This window comes from Gopherus evgoodei, chromosome 20 (genome assembly GCF_007399415.2).
Source record: "Gopherus evgoodei ecotype Sinaloan lineage chromosome 20, rGopEvg1_v1.p, whole genome shotgun sequence".
Lineage (NCBI taxonomy): Eukaryota > Metazoa > Chordata > Testudines > Testudinidae > Gopherus > Gopherus evgoodei.
In genome coordinates, this window is record NC_044341.1 from 12,551,069 (window position 1) to 12,571,194 (window position 20,126).

General features: G+C 43.3%; 1 protein-coding gene across 8 annotated transcripts in view; it reads right to left on the minus strand.

The window, feature by feature from the left end:
• LOC115637496 (lethal(3)malignant brain tumor-like protein 4) overlaps positions 1 to 20,126 on the minus strand; it is a 99,727-nt gene that overhangs the window by 24,050 nt on the left and 55,551 nt on the right. For 6 of the 8 annotated variants that reach the window (XM_030538782.1, XM_030538778.1, XM_030538781.1 and 3 more), the window contains 8 exons: positions 18,280 to 18,356; positions 16,898 to 16,983; positions 8,749 to 8,859; positions 5,203 to 5,317; positions 5,006 to 5,105; positions 3,392 to 3,556; positions 500 to 634; positions 19 to 80 (listed from right to left, as the gene is read on the minus strand). In XM_030538782.1, the coding sequence (XP_030394642.1) occupies positions 19 to 80; positions 500 to 634; positions 3,392 to 3,556; positions 5,006 to 5,105; positions 5,203 to 5,317; positions 8,749 to 8,859; positions 16,898 to 16,983; positions 18,280 to 18,356 (851 nt within the window). The remainder of the gene's footprint in view (positions 1 to 18; positions 81 to 499; positions 635 to 3,391; positions 3,557 to 5,005; positions 5,106 to 5,202; positions 5,318 to 8,748; positions 8,860 to 16,897; positions 16,984 to 18,279; positions 18,357 to 20,126) is intronic. The other 2 variants (XR_003997277.1, XR_003997276.1) reach the window with 1 other exon arrangement.

Consider the following 20,126-nt stretch of genomic DNA (forward strand, 5'->3'; position numbering starts at 1 on the left):
CACACAAAATTAACCAACCTTTCCCTTCGTATTCCTGTTTCACTAGCTGGAGCTTTCTATAGGCATGCGAGCACCCAACCCTGAAAGCATAAATCAGTTATGTAAAGGTAACAAAGCAAGCAATAGAGACAAATTGTTTTTCTGCAATGAGTGTTAATGCGAGTTTTACAAGAACCAAGAACTTTCCTCCTTAGAACTGGCAATCACACCCCCTAATCTCCCTCCACCCATCACCAGACATCTCTTGGGTAAGTGCCATGCTGCTAAATTCACAGGAGGAGATACAGATTTGGGTCCATGGCAGACAAAGGAAATAAATCCTCCCCTAAATGTGGGGAAATTTAAATGGGACCTCACCATCTTACTATACAAACTGTAACCTCTGGACAAACTGGCTGCTCCACAGAGCAACTCCTTCTCTTTCCCATTTCAGGTATAGCTGCCGTTGTGGGTAACTTACCCACTAGTACAGTGGAACATGCTGCCAAGTCTCACTCACTTTTTTGGTTTAGCGATGGTATCTGCAGATGATTCCTCTTCAATCCAATGCTGCTCTTGACTGTTTTCAGACTGCTCTGACAGACTGTGGATGCTGCTTCGGCCCAATCTTTCGCTATCTTGCATGGAAGATTTTCTAGAGAGACAATAATTGAAGCTAATTAACTCATGCATTCCACTTCTCCAGGAATGCTGGATGTTGTTTGACTTGTACGTGAAAACAACTTCTAAGCACCACTTCATGGTTTAAACTTTACACTCCCATCCCCTGGTTAGTGATGCACAGCACTTTTCTTCTTAGTGCTGACGCAGGGAGATGATGTGAGAGAAATCATCCCTCGCTAGCCCATGCTCTGATCTCAGCAGCAGGAAGGGACCATGGAAGCATTAATTCTGGTGCATCAAGAGCTTTAAACCTTGATACCTTTGGATAATATTTAAATAAGTTTTCACAGCTAAGTTTGGTGCATAAACTGAGCTGCAGCAGATGTGCAAGGCAAGGGAGAAGCAGTGGGGCACTAAGATTTGCGCTAGGAAACTCAAACCTCCCACTAGCAAGAAATGAATTGTTTAAAACAAGAGTATATTACATTTCTATCCTGCCTGTTTTCCCACAAGGGTCCCACAGCTCTGTACAATCTTTCTATGTACAGCACCACTGAAACGCAGCCACCTTGGGAACGAGGCTGGCAACAGGGGACACAGAACAGTGCTGGGAAGGGAAGAGACATTTGGCCAAATACATTGCACTGGAGGCAAACCCTCTTCCTACTAAATATGTCCAGGGATTTTTAACCTCCACGCAAAGCGAACAGAACGTTAACATTTAACCAAAAAGACAACAGCCTCCCGCCTCCCCACACACACAACAAACAGCACAACTGAATCAAACTGCTGAGATCTGCAGTTCTGGCTCTACAGGAATCTAGGGGCATGTCTACACTACAAAGTTAAGTTGATGTAAGGCAGCTTAAGTTGACCTAACTATGTAAGTGTACACATTACAGCAGGGGTCGGCAACCTTTCAGAAGTGGTGTGCCAAGTTTTCATTTATTCACAGTAATTTAAGGTTTTGCATGCCAGTAATACATTTTACATTTACAGGGGCCAGCGGCTGGGACCCCAGGCTGGCAGTGGGCTGAGTGCCTCAGCCCACTGCTGGTCTGGGATTCTGTTGCTGGCCCCTGCCAGGTGGAGTCCCAGCTACCGGCCCTGCTCAGCCCGTGGCCGGCCCTGGGTTCCGCCCATCCAGGCCGACAGCAGGCTGAGTGGGGCCGACGGCCAGGACCCCAAGCTGGCAGCAGCGTGCCACAGTAAATCAGCTCACGTACTGTCTTGGCACACATGCTGTAGGTTGCTGACCCCTGCACTAGAGCGTTCCTCCTGCCACTGTAACTTGCCCCTTATGCCGATCCAGTAAATCCACCTTGATGAGAGGCGTAAAGCTTAGGTTGACATAGTCTGGGTGATGCAGTGTCTGTATAGTCACTTTGGTCCTTGCATCACCTGTTGGCTGTCAGGGGGCTGACAGTCGGAGCCGTGAATGTCGAGAATGTTCACTGCTGGTAGGCTCCCTGTTTTGAAACTGAGTGGAGTGGAGTGGAGTGGGCTCTCAGCCCCCCACTCTATCCCTTTTAAGTCGGTGCAAGTGCTCCTGGTGAGGATGCACACTACTGACAGAAGGAGGACTGTGTGGACAGGAAAAATAGCAGTAATTACTGCAGGTCCACTACTAACATAGGTTGACTTAATTCTGTAGCGTAGACATGGCCTAAGCAATTAATCCCTTAGTTCCCAGCTCTTATTAGTAATATGTTTCAGTTGACTCTTGCAGCCACGGGGTTGATACACAGATTTTCCTGAATGATACTCAACTCCCACAACAACTGCATTCATAAATCACTGTCATAAAGGCTCCCAAAGCACTTCATGATGATAAGAAATCATTTCTCCTGCACCTGAAATGCAGCCACCTCCAGGGTGGAATGCTGCTGTGGTTTAACAGCACATAGCAACCCTGGTTGAGAGTTTCAGGACAAGAAGTAAAGAAAAAGCCTATATCCAGTTGAAAGGGCAAGGGAAATATTTATGGCAATAGATAGAATGTAATTTCCTTACTGGAATTTGACCAGGGCAACAGGATAAAGGAGGGAAAAAACCTATTTAGAGCATGTATGGAGTGTACAAGTGCAGTGTCCCATACTGAGATTGTGCAAGGCAAGGGTTAATGGTACTGTGGCAAGACTCCTGCTTCACCTCGCAGAACTCAGCATTCCCCCCTCTGGTGGTGGAGGCCTGGAGTAAATTAGTCCCGCTCCAGAGAGCTTTTACTCTTCAGTATTTACAGGGTGGGCCTCAGGGAAGGCCACAGGAGTGCTTTTCAGCCAAACAAAAAGAAACAAATTCATAACACAAAAGGGGAATCTCTCTCCCTGCCTCCTCTTAGGGGTGCTGCCTTGTTATGTCAGCCCCTGGATGCCAGCCCTTCCCCAAACAGTCCATTAGGGGGGTTGCTTCCCCTGCAGGGAAGAGAGGAGCCTTCCACCCAGGAGAAGCCTTTTCTCTTTGCCGCAGCTTGTCTCCCATCTCTCCTCAACCTCTCACCAGAAATGAGGTTTTTTAAAGGTCCATCAGCAGCCCTCAGGTGTCCCTAGTTGACCGGAGGTAACCCCATTTCAGCTCATGAGGAAAAGGGCCTTTACCATTGTAGGGCTGATACATCTGCCTTCCACACCACAGCATGGTGACTCCTGCTCTTTGTCACAGGTATAAAGAGGAGAGATGAATCCAGTGCTTTAACTGCTATCCTGTTAACTCCTGGCTTTCAATCTTGTGAGATAATGCAGACACTGGGTATCAGCAGAGCTCTGGTCAACAATAAAGTCAGCCTCACCTGGACTGTGGAGAGTCCTCCTGTAGGTCTATGAATGGAGCAGGAGTCTCTGGTCTCTTGGGCTTCTGGACACTGTTGCTGGGTGAAGGCCTCTCCCCACTGAGGCGATCCTGTAATGAGCTTTCTCTGTTGAGGTTAACTTCAGAATACGGGCAGCCAACTAACCTGTGTTGAAAACCAAGACATTCTACTACAGCCTCATCCAGCCCTGCCATGCCCACCCTGCCCAAATCAGGGATGCATGCACCAATTACCCCAGGAGAGCACAGCCGTTTGGGGGAACAGAGCAAGGGAAAACATGTGGGCAGAAGCCCCCTGAGGAGCAGCAGACAGTCTGTTTAGCAGCTGCATGCCAGACTTGTGCAATTGGAAGGATAGGCATGCTAGGGGGCATGGAAGAGGGAAGGCAGACCAGAGGAGGACCTGCCAAGGAGGTTCTGCTCTGAGTTGCCCAGGTGACTTCAATGGGCTGACACCAATGTAAATGAGAGCACCATCTGGCCCAGAGCAGAGGTCAGTGATAGACAACTAGACAAAAGTTGAGTTTTGAGGAAGGATTTGAAAGAGGAGAGGAAGGCTGCATGGCGCACAGGGTCAAGAGAGGGTGTTTCAGGAACAGAGCAGCACAAACCCAGGCACCAGATCTTTTGTGGGAGGAGGAGACAAAGGGAGCATCAAGGTGAGCTGATCTGACAAGCAAAGTGAAACTGCAAAGTACAAAAGAGTGAGTTTCCTAACAAGAAAAGTGAAAGTGAAAGTACAGAGTAAGCCCTCCATTAGCAGTCCCTCTCCACTATGGTGTATGCCCACTCTACTGCTCTGTTGGGAACAGCTTTACAAATAATAATAAATTAAGGCTCAAAACTTCTCTGGGATCTATGTATTTTTAGCCCAATTTTAGAGATAGAGAGAGAAACTAAACTACAGAGTGCCAGTGACAGAGCCAAGATTAGAAACCAAGATCACATGATTCAGAGTGCTGGGCTCTAGCTATTAGACAGCACCGACTGCTTAACCATAGCTATTCTCCATTAGCCTCCTGGCTTGTGCAGAAATTCACGCAATGATTTGCACCTCTATTGCCCATTCTATCTGAGAATTTCAGAGCACTTTACACCACATAAAAGCTAGGCATTATTATAGACAATAAGTATCTAATCTCTGCAACCCTTACATGAGGTAGGCAAGTATGATCCCATTTTACAGAGGAAGAAAATTAAGACAACAGAGAGCTTGATTCCTCCAAGCTCCCCCAGGAAATCAGTAGCAGAGCAAAACACTAACAACTACACCATGCTCCTTCTCTCCCTTAAATCTTGTGTGCTGCTTTCAGGTATGTTATTTTATAAAAAGGAACAACATTAATGGCAGGGGGTGGTAGAAATCATCGTCCCACTGAAATACAATCTAGTTTCCGATACCAACAGTGCAAGCTGAACTGGTAGTCAAGTAGTCCATTTAGACACAAGAGGGAGCTGCAACCAAAGATATGACAGTATCTACAGAATAACCAGGGGATATAGTTGTACTGCTCCCATGGACAATAGGAGTCAAGCAGCTAAAACACCTGTGTCAAGCTTTGAAAATTATCCCTTATAGCCCAGGTGCACGTACGTATAATGTGTTCCATATCGGGGTCCCCTGACATGACCAATACCCTGGCAGCCGGGGGTAGGACACCCCTGCCCTGCTACTCCCATCATATCAGCAGCACCTAGTAATGAAAATAGTTAAACAATATATTTTTTGCACTTGAAGATTAGGCAAGAGAAGAAAAATGTAATGCAATGGCATGACATCATCCCCCTCACCTAGCGGGAGCTGCAGGGTGTGTCCGGTTTTTGCACACCAGCCCACAGGGTGAATGTCAGAGCTGTCTGCGTCGACCCAGAAATCATAGCTGTGGTCCCAGCCATCAAAATGTATCTAAAAGGGAAGCCAAACAAGTACAGACCACACCAGCAGTGAGGGAGAGAGTTAAGGTTAGGACTCAGCTTTCATTTTAGCCCTTCCCCCGGCTGTTTTAACTTGCTCAATTTTTCATAAAAATTTCCTTTGGGGTGGCAACTTTCCATGCTGTATGTCACACAATCCTCCCTCTGACCTGGTCAATGTAACTACTGTTTTCCTGAGCCCTGCATCTGTAGTTACAAAGAACAAAGATTCTGGTGACATAATCAAACCTTTGGGCCCTCAACAAAGCACAGGACACATGGATATTTAGTCACATCTTATCTTCGGGTTCAATATTTGCAAGTTCAATTGCTTATTTAATTGGTTTGCATTCTAGGAATCCAAAAATGTTGTTATAGAAAATGAGTTAGTACAGCTTTTGCACGGACTAACTAGAACTTTCTATTTGCAGCGTTGGTGTAGCCATGTTGGTCTCAGGATATTAGAGAGACAAGATAGGTTAGGTAATATCTTTTACTGGGCCTACTCTTCTCCAGGTCTGGGAAAGGTATCCAGAGAGCTTGTCTACACTTACGGCGTTGCGGTAGTACAGCTGTACCAGTGGAGCTGCGCTGCAGTAGGGCCCAGTGAAGATGCCACCTGTGCCGACAGGAGGTGTAGATACTCTACCTCCCTGAGAGGCAGTAGCTATGTCAATAGGAAAACTCCTCCCATCAACATAGTGTTGTCTACACTGCGGATTAGTCGGTATAGCTACATTGCTCAGAGGTATGGAAAATCTACACCCTTGAGTGATGTAGTTACACCGACATAAATTGATAGCGTAGACTAAGCCAGAGCAGCACAGCTAAATACATATTATAAGAGACCATTCAAGGTGAAGTGGCCCATTAAAACCTCTTCAGTCATAGGACCAAAAAAAAAAAGAGAGAGAGGGTTAGGCGAGTTACAGATTTTTGGGATCTACGGATCTTAGTTTTCTGTGATACTCCCCGCCCCCTGCCCCAATATTCTCCAATAAGAAACCATAAAAATCCATGTTTGAAATGCTGAACTGTAGTTTTCCTAGATACAATATATGTAGGCTGGACGCAATATTTTATTGATATATCTACAATTTACAATTTTTAAGCTGATAGCCCAAGCCCCACCACTCGGGACTGACAGACGGAGCCCCGCCCATTCTCTGATTATCTGAATTTTTGATTATGCAATCTGGCGCCAGTCCCAATTTGACCAGATAACAGGGGTTCCTGTATATATTTTTATTTTTTCACAAAATGTAAAAGCTAAAGATTCTCTGTAAAAACATAAATTCAACATTTTTCTGTGACAAATGGATTTCTAGCATTCCTGGTAACAAGCCATAAATCTAGTGTCTTTATAAGATTGTGATTTTTAGTTTCTAGCAACGTTTCAAATTTAATTTTCCAGGCTTGTCTTCTGAAGATGTTGTACAAGTTTCCTTTGGGGACTGATCATCATAGCAGTGGAGCAATATCTGCAGGTTTTGCATCTATTGTTATGGCAGGATCTGGTGCCACTCTAGCTGGTGCGTGCTGGTCTTTGGGGAGCTTCCTTCTGACGAGCTTGGCGAGTTGTTTGAAGGCCAGAAGAGGGGATTCAGGAAAGATTTCTTTCAGCAAGTTGTCCCCATCAAGTATGGGTTGTAATCTACTTCTCATAGAATGCACCACTCAAATATCCCACAAGAACCTGCTTCAAGACCAAAAAAAATAAACGCAACCCCAAAAAAACCCTCTGACTGCACACTCCTTGTTGTTACTTACCAACCCACATGGGAACCCACACACTGTATCTCCAAACAATTACAACCGATTCTTGATGTGGACAACATTGAAAGAAATCTTTCCTGAACCCCCTTTTCTGACCTTCAAACAACTGCCTACCAAGCTCATCAGAAGCAGGCTCCCCACAGATCAGCAAACACCAAGTCAAAGCAGCACCAGACACTGCCACAACAACAAATGCAAACCCTGCAGCCATAACTCCACTTCTACAATGATTAACACCTCCACACGACACCTTTCCAGATCCATGGGTCCTTCACATGCCTATCACAACGTGTGGAGTACCCTATCCAGTGCACTAAGTGCCCCAATAACAACTGTGTGGATGAAACCAGACAATAAACTCAATGCTCTCAAATGAACTGACACAGGTAAAGGATAAAAGACAGAAACACCACATCACCTGTGGGTGAACACTTTTCACAAAGCGATCATTCCTTATCTGACCTATCAGTCCTCTGCACAATACTTTCAAAGGATGAGCCTGGGAACTTAAATTCATAACTTTGCTAGGTAATAAAAAACAAGGATTGAAGAGAGACACACTAGATTAATGGCTTACTACAACAATCCCAGCAACAAACCGACTAACAACCCCCATCCAGCTGCTTCCTGCCCCTTAACACCCCTGCAGTCATAGAAGGAATGTAACAGGCCACTTCACCTTGAGTTGTCCCTTGAAATGTGTGTTAATATAGTCTAAACAATCTGTTTCACCTTGTATTTAACTGTGACACTTTGGGTACCTTTCCCAGACCTGAAGAAGAGCTCTGAGTAAGCTCGAAAGCTTGTCTCTCTCACCAACAGCAGCTGGTCCAATAAAAGATGTTTCCATCTAATGGTTGTTTGGTGGTTTAGACAATATGAGTTGATGTTCTTGGTCATTTCCAATGAACGTGGGGCCACAATGCTAATTACAGAACTATAACTGTAAAACTTGGCTCTCATTAGTGATCTCAGGGGAGAGACCAAGAATTGAATGGGCCATGGATAGAACTCCACTCTCATCCGAATGGTGGTCCCTCCATGTCAGTACAGAGGCATATTGCTGAGGGAGCTCACATGGCTACTGTCCCCGTTTTGTGGATTGACATTCGGTCTCTGTGACTGGCAAACCAGCACCTTTCACCAGCAGTATATTTACATGAAATCAAAAGGCAAATTAAAATGCATTTATGTGCCGATTACATGATAGTGAGTGGAGCCACTCATGACATAAACCTGGGCTCATCTTGACTATGAGTTTTCCTTTTCAGTTCACTGTTAAGGGGAGCTCAGAAGCTGCCGATGAACTTCTCATTAGTAGAATATCAATGTTGCATTAATTCACATAGATAATGCAGAAATTGCTCGAGGGAAGCCAAAACCATTTCAGCAACTGTCATTCCAAAATAAGTTAAATTAAACTAGTATCTGACCATAGTGAGCAGTAACATGACGACTCACATGGGACTAACAAGTGAAAGATCACTTTTAGACTGGACAGCTTTGCTTTCCAGATCTGTTATTTGTAAGGTGTTCCTGCTTGTTGTCATTTCCATAACAAGGAGGAGCCAATCTATGCACACTCTGTACCTCAAGTCATCTGTATTCCTGGGCAGAAGGGCACTGTGCTTTCTTTGAAAGGCATACCTTGATACGATGGTCCTCCTTCTCAGCTATTGTTGCCACTCTTATTAACATGGGATTTCTCCTGTCCACGGCTTCTAGCTTCATGTTAACCTGGAACCCGTGGGCTGGACGCTGTAAGAGAAGATTGCAAGTGGAATTGTGAAAAGTCCATCATTTCAAGTTGTATAGTACTAGTTATCTTTTCTGGATAAATAGGTAAGTTCTTCCACATACCACAAACATTCCTTTGTAACTTTGAGCCCCACTCCTGCAAGCCACTGACTGCTTTTGAGACCAAAATCAGGATTTCTTGATGGGTTATGTTGGCAATTTGCCAGCTGCCAAAGGCCACAAATGAGACAATCTGAGCAACAGAGAGGAGTTTTTCGTACTCTATACTGGTGGCAGATTTTATTTCCCTCTTAAAGCTTAAAAAAAGAATAATTTAGACTTCTCAGGATAACCTTGGCACCATAGATTTAAAGACGCAGAGCTATTAACCACCATATGTCTGCATGCAGAACTCCTACTGGGATCCAGGGTATGATCCATTCACCTCCTGAGGTATTTTAGAAGGACATTGGACAGCTCACTACTATGTAACTGAGTTAAATGCAGCCTAGGATGGTAGTGACTGAAAGACACCATCATCTGACAGTTCTCTTCCATAATTTAGGTGCTGTGATTCGGCAGATCTCATTTCAGTCACTTGTGAACATGTGTTCACATCACATAAACCCCTGTCAAAATTGGCAATAAACAGTCCTACTGCTGGTAGTCTCAGCATAAGCCATTAATTTAATGGGCATGGAGACCCTGCTACTATTGCATCCTAGATATAGTCCCTCCATCTCAGGGTTGACGTACACTGCATGCAGCATAGGGGAAGATGGCCTTGCTGTTACCAGTGCTGTTCCTTTTCTGCAGATAAACAGAGAGAGCAAGTATCCCAGGCTGTCAATCTGGCACCTTTTACCAGCAAGAAAATCACTTAACGTTTTGAAGAGTTCTTAGTAATGTAGCCTCGGCTTCAGGATGCAGCTATCTCTAGTTAACTCTTTGGATACTACATGAAGTCACATCCTCTCTCCATGGCAACTGGATGCAGGGCAGATTGCTGCTCTGACCCTGGACTTAGAACAATTTCCAAAGCTGAAAAATACTACCTGTAAGAAACATTTACAAGCGCTACTCAATTCAAACCATTTGCAGCAGAGCCGGGAAATGATACCCTGGAAGAACACCTTATTCCTTTTCAAACTATTTAACAAGTAAGCAAAAGTCAGAAAAAAGCTTGGGCATAACACAATCCTCTGAGGGAGGGTCAGACTGACTGACATGGAGGCTCCTCGAATGAAAATTCATAGGTAAGACAGGATTTTCCCTTTCTCTGTCTTCTCCCTGTCAGACAGCCTTCACAGTAGGATGTAGAAAACAGTAAATCATTCCTGTGGCGGGAGGAAGGATTCAGCTCACCCATGTAGAACTGAAAAGGAACTTAAGGGCTACAGGGGCATCCTGTCCTGTAACATCCTTCTACCAAACACTGCACCAGCAGGGCTGAGGATGTTGATTCTACAGTATCTGAGAAAATGTTTGAGAATGATGGAACTCCTCAGAACGTGTGTGATCTCTCCACCCACAAAAGGTGCTGCTCTTTGCAGATTGCGTAGTAACAAGAGGAGTTGTACCTGAGGCTTTGAATACCTTTGCTATATTTATTCCTATATTTATTCTGTTCACATCGAACCTGCATTTCTACTTCCTTAGGATGTTTGGATTCAACCAGCAGGGCAACATACCACTTCCTATTGTGCGAGGCAGACTTTAGCAACTTTGGAGATGTGGAGCTGGTTAGTTCACTGATATACCATGTTTGATAGAGTGTGTAACTGCACTTTCATTGACAGCAAGCTCCAAAACCCCCTTAGACCAGGAGGTAGCAAACAGGCGAGATACTTTCAGTGAGAAAAGGAAGAGATCTACTAGCTATGAAGCTGAGAGGCGGCTTTATTAGGACTTGTAGCCCACAGATCAAGATTAAGGCAAGGAACTGCCCATTGCAGGAGGACTGATAAGAGTAGTGGTCCTCCGATGTGTGTTATGTGACTGTGATGAGATTATCATAGGTTTCTTACAGTGCAATATGCCTACAGTCATTGACTTGTCTTTCCAAAAAGTGCTGGTCTTGAGCCCCCGGTAAGATCATCTTGTAAAACCACAAGAGTTCTTTGTTTCTGCTGACCTTGCTCTCATGTGTCCGTTATAACCTCAACATCTAAACCTCAAGTGACACAGACATAACACTGGTCTACAATTTTTGAGAAGTCGTCTCCTTCAGAGATAAAATGTGATATTTATTATGTATTTTGATGTGCTGAATTCAAATATGACAATTAAAACAACTGATTGGCTATTGTTTCTAAGATATTTAAGTTTTTACATTTTATGTCTATGTATATTGTGTAGATAGTAGAGTTTTAATCATAAATTGTAAACCTAGGTCTTTTCATGTGTTTATGGTTGCTTTACATGATAATATTTCACCTGTACTGTTTATGTAACACTTTAAAAATCAGCAAAAGGGTTATATAAATAAAATTTATTATGAAATAAAAGGCAAAAAACTATTATGTACATAGTTTAGTCCTATTCAGTGTCTACTCGGCGCTTCTTGGCTTGTCTCTGGTATTCATTAAATGGAGCACCTCTTGTCACTGTCCAGCAATAGTCTGCAAGCACTGATGGGCTCCATTTGCCCTGATAGCCTGCCAGGAGATTCCACTGCGGTAGTCTGGAGCCCAACAGCTCTGCCTTACTCTCGGGTAGTTCCAAATCCCTGACAAGGTCATTCAGTTCACCTTGTGTTATAAGGTGTGGTTCAGAAAAGGAGGATGGGAGAAAATGTGGGTCCTGTGACATTGATGGTTCAGGACCAGAAGTTTCATCCTCTTCCTCGTCTGACTCCAGTGAGAATGATACTGGTGCATCAGGAACTGGCAGCCCTTCTCCGTGGGGTACTGGGCGTATAGCTGATGGAATGTTTGGATAATGCACAGTCCACTTTTTCTTCTTTGACACACCTTTCCCAACTGGAGGCACCATGCAGAAGTAACAATTGCTGGTATGATCTGTTGGCTCTCTCCAAATCATTGGCACTGCAAAAGGCATAGATTTCATTTTCCTGTTCAACCACTGGCGAAGATTTGTTGCACAAGTGTTGCAACATATGTGTGGGGCCCACCTCTTGTCCTGATCTCCAATTTTGCAGCCAAAATAAAGGTGATAGGCTTTCTTAACCATAGTGGTTATACTGCGCTTTTGTGATGCAAAAGTCACTTCACCACAAACATAGCAGAAGTTATCTGCACTGTTCACACAAGTACGAGGCATCTCTGCTCACTTTGGCTAAACAGAAATGTGTCCCTTTGCAAAATCAAACACTGACAAATAAAAGAGCACGACACTGTATGAATTCTAGAGCTGATATAGGGCAATTTGTTCAGCAGAGTGATGTAAGCTTCGTTATGATTGCATCATCCATGACTTCTAGGAATAACATGATGCAATTCATATCATGTATGACACAATACCAGCTTCAGATTGCATCATTCATTGTTTTGCCTAAAAAGCAAGTACTGTCCAAACCCAGTCAGAGATTTATTCATAGATCCAGTCAAAGATGTATTTTAGTCATTTCTGGTTTAAATTGAGATCCCTTCCCTTTATAACTCACTTATCCTCCGCCATTCCCAAGTCAAGAATCGTATATACTGACCCAATAGCATATCTTGAAAACTAGAGCCAATCAACAATTTTAAGCATCATTTTCGTTCTCAGTGACCCAGAATTAGTAAAGTTGGACTACATTTATTTCAGAAGCATTTTGGCTGTAGAGCAGTGTAATTAATGAATTTCCTCCAAGACAAGAGGGTGTTTATCACTTTCTTAGAACGAGTGACTATAGGTACATCACCTCACATTCTCATTTGACGGGTTAGGCAGCATTGGATTTTGATTCAGGATAAGTCCCTGTTGAAGAGAGTGTGTGTTTATATATATATATAGATTGAGAGGAAGTTCTAGTTATGCCTAACTCAGGTTTGAGAACTAAGACCTGAAGGTGGTTATAATCACAATCTTCTTTACCATCTTTACTTTCAGGTGCTGAAGGGGAAAGGCATAAGGGAGGGTCTTTCAACACATGTCTGAGATAAGAGGACGATGGCCTCTACTTTTGAGTCTCTCTTCCTCATATAGCACCTCTTTTGGTTTTCCTATTGAACTTGGATGCAAATAGGTTCCTCAACAGGCTGCCCACCTGGCCTGTGATGCACTGCAAGGTGAGCTGATCAAGACTGCATTCCCTCAGTTCTGAGAGTGTCTTGCTGAGCTGACTGACTCTGACTTTCCTTCTTGGCACTGAACCCTGAGGAAAAGAGAGCTTCTGCCCAGGACAGGAACAAGGTTACTTCTTTAAGCAGAGCTGAAGATTTTCTGCATTCTGAGCAGTTACGTGTTCACTGGATTTCTGAAGAATCATCTGCTGTAAATGGAGGAGTGTCTGACGGCCCAAAGCATGAGACAGGTTACACTCCATGACTCCTCCTTGGACCACTCCCCTCTCCCTCAGGTCATATAGGAGTCCAGATATGTTCTCACAACATGGGATCTATATCTATACTGAGGATCAGCTTCTCCGGACCCAACAGGAGGTAGCTGTTAAATATAAAGAAATAATCGCTTTCTAGATAAATTAAATTAATTTGAAGAAATTTGGACCATGTCTCTAAATATATTTGAATAAAAAAAAATGTTGAGACGGCTCGAAGAAAGCCAGGCCTCCATTCTTCCTAGCTCCTCATCTTTTTCCTTCCCCCATCCCTTCTCCCTATTCACCTACGTTTTCTCCAGTTTTATTACTGTTACCCTCCTCCTAACATGTTATGTCTATGTAGTATTGCCTGGTTTTGTATTGTCTGCTCTTGCAGCCTTGACAAGTTGTAACTCTGCATAATTCTACTGGAGATCCCATAAACCATGTGGTATTTGAAACATATACAAACTGCAGGTCATTTACCTTTTTGTACTTTTCATTGTCTGGTTCTTTATGGAAATCAATACAGAATTAATCACACACAAAAAAATGAATTCATCAAGAGATGCTAGTACTGGATCTGGACCAAGATCTTTATATACTCATTTGCTGCAATTGCTGGCTGGAAGCAAAACAAGAATTGTGCTAGGTCCCACACACGAGCCCTAGTAGCCCCGGAGCTGAGTCACAGATTTTAATTTCATCAGATGCGTGCTAATGTTGGACAAATCAGACTCTCTTTTTTCCATCTCTCTTCTGAAATAAAGAATGCCTTTGACAATAACTTATATGCTAGAGTTTTATGAGGGCTGTAACTGGCCCTTCCACTTGTTTGCTCAAAGTCGTGCTTCTGAAGGCTTTTGGCAATGGCTGCTAGACCCTGCATAACATAATGAGAAGGTCATTGGACAAGGGTAGACACATATTCTTTTCACTTGAAGGGAGGGATGACCTTGGCATTTGTGCCTTCCTGTGTAGAAGTTACAACTCTACACTGAGATGCTTCTATTGCAGCAGGAAGCTAAAGTATCTCTGGGTGACTCGCCCCAATTGTATCTCCAGGAGGATTATTTTCATATTTCTAAACCTTTGAGAAGACAATGACGGATTTCAGTATTTCTACCTGGAATATTGATCTCCTTATGGACTTGTTGAGAGAACTGAGATATAAAAGAGGCTGGAGGCCATTGTTTCTCTTTGAATTACAAAAATCTTGCCCTCTTTCCAAAATATCTGTCTCTCCATGGAACTGGTTCTATCGTTCCAACATGGAGGAGGTGGACTATTGCATCGCTAGTCTTCTGATGCTGTGAAGGGTCTTTAGTGTTTCATTTTAATTAACTTTGGGGAAAGCATGAACTTGACCCTGGGATAACAAGCATCCTTCCCTAATTGCCTCAAGTATCCATTTTCTGAGGGCCCATCTTGAAGTACACCTCGTAAAAGGGGGGAGTGGTTCAGACTTGAGAAACCCAAAACCAAGAGAAGCTTTTGGGACTGGATGGTTTGGAATCCCAAACGTGGTCTTCCAACAGCAATGGCCTCTTCCTCATGTATAATCTCTGTGCTAGGACCTGAAGGAGCAGTGACTTCAAAGGGAACACTTGTTGGGATAAGATAGTTTGAAGTTTCTCTCACTGGAAAGAGGGAGAGATTTATTCTCTTGTCTAAGCCACAGTGGCTACTTTGTCTCCACACTCCCCAAATAGTTTACCAATAAAATATTTCAAGTGAAGCCACAGTTACTTCTGGGACACATCTCTGGAAGTTTTAAATGTACTACAAATGTAGCCAGCTGAAGCACCAATGCTGAAAAAGCCACTAAGGAGATCTAGTTTTAAGTAGATTTTATTTAGTGGTTTTTCCAGGGCTTTTTTGCCCACTCACAATGACTCCTCAGTTGCACACAGACCTCCATGATAAAAAACTTCAGCCAATAACCTCAGCGCTGAGACTGCTGTATCCAAGTTTAGTCTGAGTGATCTTATTCTCTCGTCCGTGTGTTTGGCAGGAATACTCCTTCAGCTGGTATGATTATGCCCATTAAGAAGGAGGCTGCAGTAGGCTTAACTTTAGGCAGAGTAATGAAGACCCTTTTAATCATTAGGTACAAGTAAGTCTTGAAAGTGAATTCCCACTCCACCTTCATCAGACCCTCATAAACCAGGTGAGGAAGAATTACACAGCTCCTGGCCAACTCTGCCAGTTTTTCTAAGGATTTTTTTTTCTGTTTCATTTTCTAACAACACAAGCACCTGTGAAGTTAGTCCTATATTCAATCTCAATTCTAAAAAGCTAGCTGAAATTCTGGGATATCTTGCTAGCTTTACAAATTTCTCCTCTTAGGAGGCTCTAGTGGGAAGATTCTCTTGCTGGAGGTGCTAAGACTTTGTGCTGTCTCATTAAGAGCTGATTGTGAACAATGTTCTTCAGGTCCTGGGGCCAAATCCCTTTGACAAGGTGAGGGAGGGGCAGAGGCAAGGGGAGAGTGCATTACCAAGAAGATTGAAAGGACAGTTTGTAGGCATGTATCCTGCATGTCTCCTGAAGGAAAATTACTAGTAGTCACTCCCTCTTGTAGGCCTCTTGGAGACTGGAAGGGGAAAGGAGGTAGGTCCATCTCCCATGGAAGGAGATCACTTCATCTGCTGCTGGCTGAGTGAGCACTGACCACACAGCATGAGCAGGGAGCTGGAATCAGTGGAGACTGGCTCTGGTATCGGAAAGATTGCAGCCGCCGACACCTTTCATGGCAGCTGAACTCCTGTAGGCAGAACAGCTTGTACGGAGGGTGGAATCTTTGCGGCCTTCTCAACCATCTGAGCATGGACCTTGCTTACAGGCTGACTGGGAGCAGGGCTTTGCTCCTCTGGGTTGTTGCTGTGGGACGTCACCTTCCTCTGATATTCAGGGGACTCCAGCGAATGTTTCCTCCTTGGCAAGCCATGGGAATAGGGGTCGCATGCCTAAGAGGTGTGGGGGGGGGGGCTTTGGAAAAAACAAAAGCAAAGCTACCTTCTGATTTCATGCAAATGTTTCTAGCCTGCTCTGACTCAATGAAGGGAGCTTTCATGTGGCCTGCCTGACAATCTCAGCATGGACCTCTCATTCGCTGGCTGAGAGCTTCCCTTGCTCCCAGGAGCCGCCTAATGAGTGTGCCGGGAGATTGCTGTCTGATCAGTTATTTCTGTGAGTTAGGGGAGTTGTGGCTCTTCATACCCTCCTCACTAAGATTTTTTTTTTTTTTTTTTTTTTTTAAGTTTAGCAGTTTTGAGGAGAAAAACTTCAAAGCCAATGAAGAAACAGAGACATTCAGTTAAAAATCTTTTACGAATTGCGCAAAAGCTCCTCTCCAAAGGGAGCCCTGGAGCCTGCCATGTCTGGAGACAGGATTCTGGCGAGTTCTCCTGAGGGGCCATGCTAAACCCAGGCTCAGAGCAAAGATCCGGTGTGCCTCAGTGGCGTGGAGATGGGGAACACCCCACTGTGAAGCCTGCCTGATATGAATGGGGCTGAGAATGATACACTCTATAGTAATATTCTGACCCAGTGAGACAAAAGAACTTCACCAACCAATTTAAATGCTCTTGCTGGGGCTGCCTGGGAACTGGTTTCTTCCAAATATTTCTCCCATGAAAAGCTTGTGGAATCCTTGTATTCTGGAAAAGATGAAGGACTATCTTAAGAGTTAAATTATAAAAAACCCCAATCAACTACAAAACCACCACCACCACAGGAGCACAGCTATGTAATACGTGGTTATTCTGTGAACTGAGCTCTCACAAAAGATGGCAGATTGACATCCTTGCAGAATTAAGCCACCTGTTTATTCACACAGAAAATTTTTAGGCAGTAGCAGTGCAAACTTCCAGCACACAGTTCATTTCTTTATTGCTCCACCAATTCTTGGTCTCTTGAGTAAGTTGCCAGATAGAGCCAGTCATGGGGTTTTGTGATATGAACTGAAATCACCAAATTAATTTCCTATATTGCAGGCTTCTGAACAGCTGTCAGATAGTAGAGACTTTCCATCACTTCCTACATATCCATGGGTTGGATGCAAATTAGCAGCCTGGAGGGGAAAGGCTCCATCTCTCCCATTAACTTCCTGAGATTATGGTAAACTAATTTCCTGTATTTCAACCACAGTGGGATATGTTCTCCTTGGCAGCACAACGCAAACTATATTTTTAAAAAGTGTTCTACGTCTTTTTTTCTATCCCTACTATTTATCACCATCTTATTAGCCTGAATTTGTGAGTCTCGGTTGTTCCCATTGGACAGCCGTGCACATCACAAAACTACGCAACTGGCAAATTGAGGACTCCCAGAGAAGTCAAGAATTGAACAGAGACTAGCCTTCCATTCTGAAGGAAGCTCCCACTCCCACCGATGCTGCTAAACCTATTAAGCAAATAAAGGAAGTCATGCTACAAGGCTGTCAATCCAGCACCAAGTGGACAATATTTTTTTTAGGCAAGAAAACAAAAAACAAAACAAAAAAAACCTGCTAAAGCCTGAAAACAACACAATTTCCCTGCAGATTTTATCCTTTCAATTTGCTAATATCTCAATTTCAATGCAGAAGAAACATACAGGACTCAAATTTTTCCTCCTCTCTTTCCAGGAATTCCATACCCACATCTCTGAGAGCATGAGACTGAGCCTCCTTTTCCCAGCTCACCTTCAAGGAAATACTGCATCTACCTCCAAAGACTTCCCCACAAAAAATTCAGTTTTGTTTCCAAATGATCAAGCCCTCTCTCAGTGGCTTGAAAGAGCTATAGAAATCAAATATAGTTGTACTTCAGTGTGCATTAATAATAAACCTGTTCAGCCAATAAAAGAAAGGATACTGAATAGCACTCATAACTTGCAAATTTATAATTATGCAGGAGATAGAGCTTGCAGGTCTTCTGACTGAAGCAAGAAACACAATCCTGCTTTTAACATACCAGGTGGTGTTGTCAGTGGGGTTCCAGTTTCTTGGCAGTAACCAACAGGACGAATATATGGGCTGCTAGCATCACACCTGGATCAAAAGGAAAGAATTGGCTCTAGTCAACTTTAATGTGAGAAGAAACACAGCAGATCAAAACCGATCTGATGTTTCTTTGCTGGAGCAGCAGATGCTTTTAGCTTGTGTGATCATGATGTACAGCACAAGTGCTTCCTGGTTGGAATTCACAAAAGCTACATTTTCAAGAACTGACATTCAAGTTGCCCCAGCAAGACAGGTGAATACTAAAGAGCCGAAGTATGTGTTTGTGTAGCTAACGCATACTTTCTAAGTGCTGTTCTTTGAAAAACGAGCCTACTGAATTACTCTGGGCACAGATTTTCAACACTAACATACAAAACAAGCAAACAAAAAAATGCTAAAACTCATACCATAAAAAGCCTATGCAAGAAATAAATATGGTGGGGGAGGGTGATGATTTGAAGACTTGAGCTTAGAACTGTGTACATATTTCATTAACTGAATGTGAAGCCAATTGAAACTTGCCTGGCTTCTGATTTGGTTACAAAGCCAAAACTTGGTCCAAGTGCTTGAAATCCTGAGAGAACTTGGCCCAAGTTCTGAGAAAGCCCCTTCTTTCCCATGGGTTCTGGGGAAGGGACTGATGGTTTCATGCCAAACCAGGCAAAACAATGCAGCTTCAGCCAAATTTTGCTTTGATGTTTTTTTTGTTTGTATCTAAGTTTGCCTTCCTGGAGTAAGAAACAACTGTGAAAAGAGTGTAACACTAAAGAAACCACCACCACACACAGAGCTGATGGGTGCAAATCTAAATGCTTTGTATTGCTTTCACAGATCAAAAGCTAACTTTTTTTAGAAATTAAACTAAAGACTGGGCACACTTCTGTAGTGTAGATTGGGATATATGAAATGGAGAGGAAAGGTGTTTCCTTTACAAATATTCAATATGGTCTCTTGGTTAGCTGGGACCAGGACTAAGGAGACCCTCACACAGAATGCAGCATGAACATAAGAACATCAGAACATAAGAATGGCCATACTGGGTCAGATCAAAAGTCCATCTGCCCAGTAACCTGTCTTCCAACAGTGGGCAATGCCAGGTGCCCCAGAGGGAATGAACAGTACAGAGAATCATAAAGTGAGCCAGTCACCCATTCCCAGCTTCTGGCAAACAGAGGTTAGGAACACCTTCCCTGCCCATCCTGGCCAATAGCCATTGATGGACCTATCCTCCATGAATTTATCTAGTTCTTTTTTGAACTTTGTTTTAGTCTTGGCCTTCACAACATCCTCTGACAAGGAGTTCCACAGTGTGCATCGTGTGAAAAAATGCTTCCCTTTGTTTGTTTTAAACCTGCTGCCTATTAATTTCATTTGGTGACCCCCTGGTTCTTGTGTTATGAGAAGGAGTAAATGACATTTCCTTATTTACTTTCTCCACACCAGTCATGATGTTATAGACGTCAGTCATATCCCCTTTTAGTCATCTCTTTTCCAAGCTAAAAAGTCCCAGTCTTTTTAATCTCTCCTCATACGGAAGCCATTCCATACCCGTAATAATTTTTGTTGCCATTTTCTGAACCTTTTCCAATTCCAATATCTTTTTTTAAGATGGAGTGATCACATCTGCATGCAGTACTCCATGGTACATCCACATCTTGATTTAAATAGAGGCAATATGATATTTTCTGTCTTAAAATTATTAAAATTAAATAGTTAGCATCTAAAAAAAAAAAGCACCCTGAGATTCTCAGATGAAAAGTGCAATAAAAGAACAGGACATAATTTTCAAAAAATGAGTAAGATTCTGATCAATTCAAT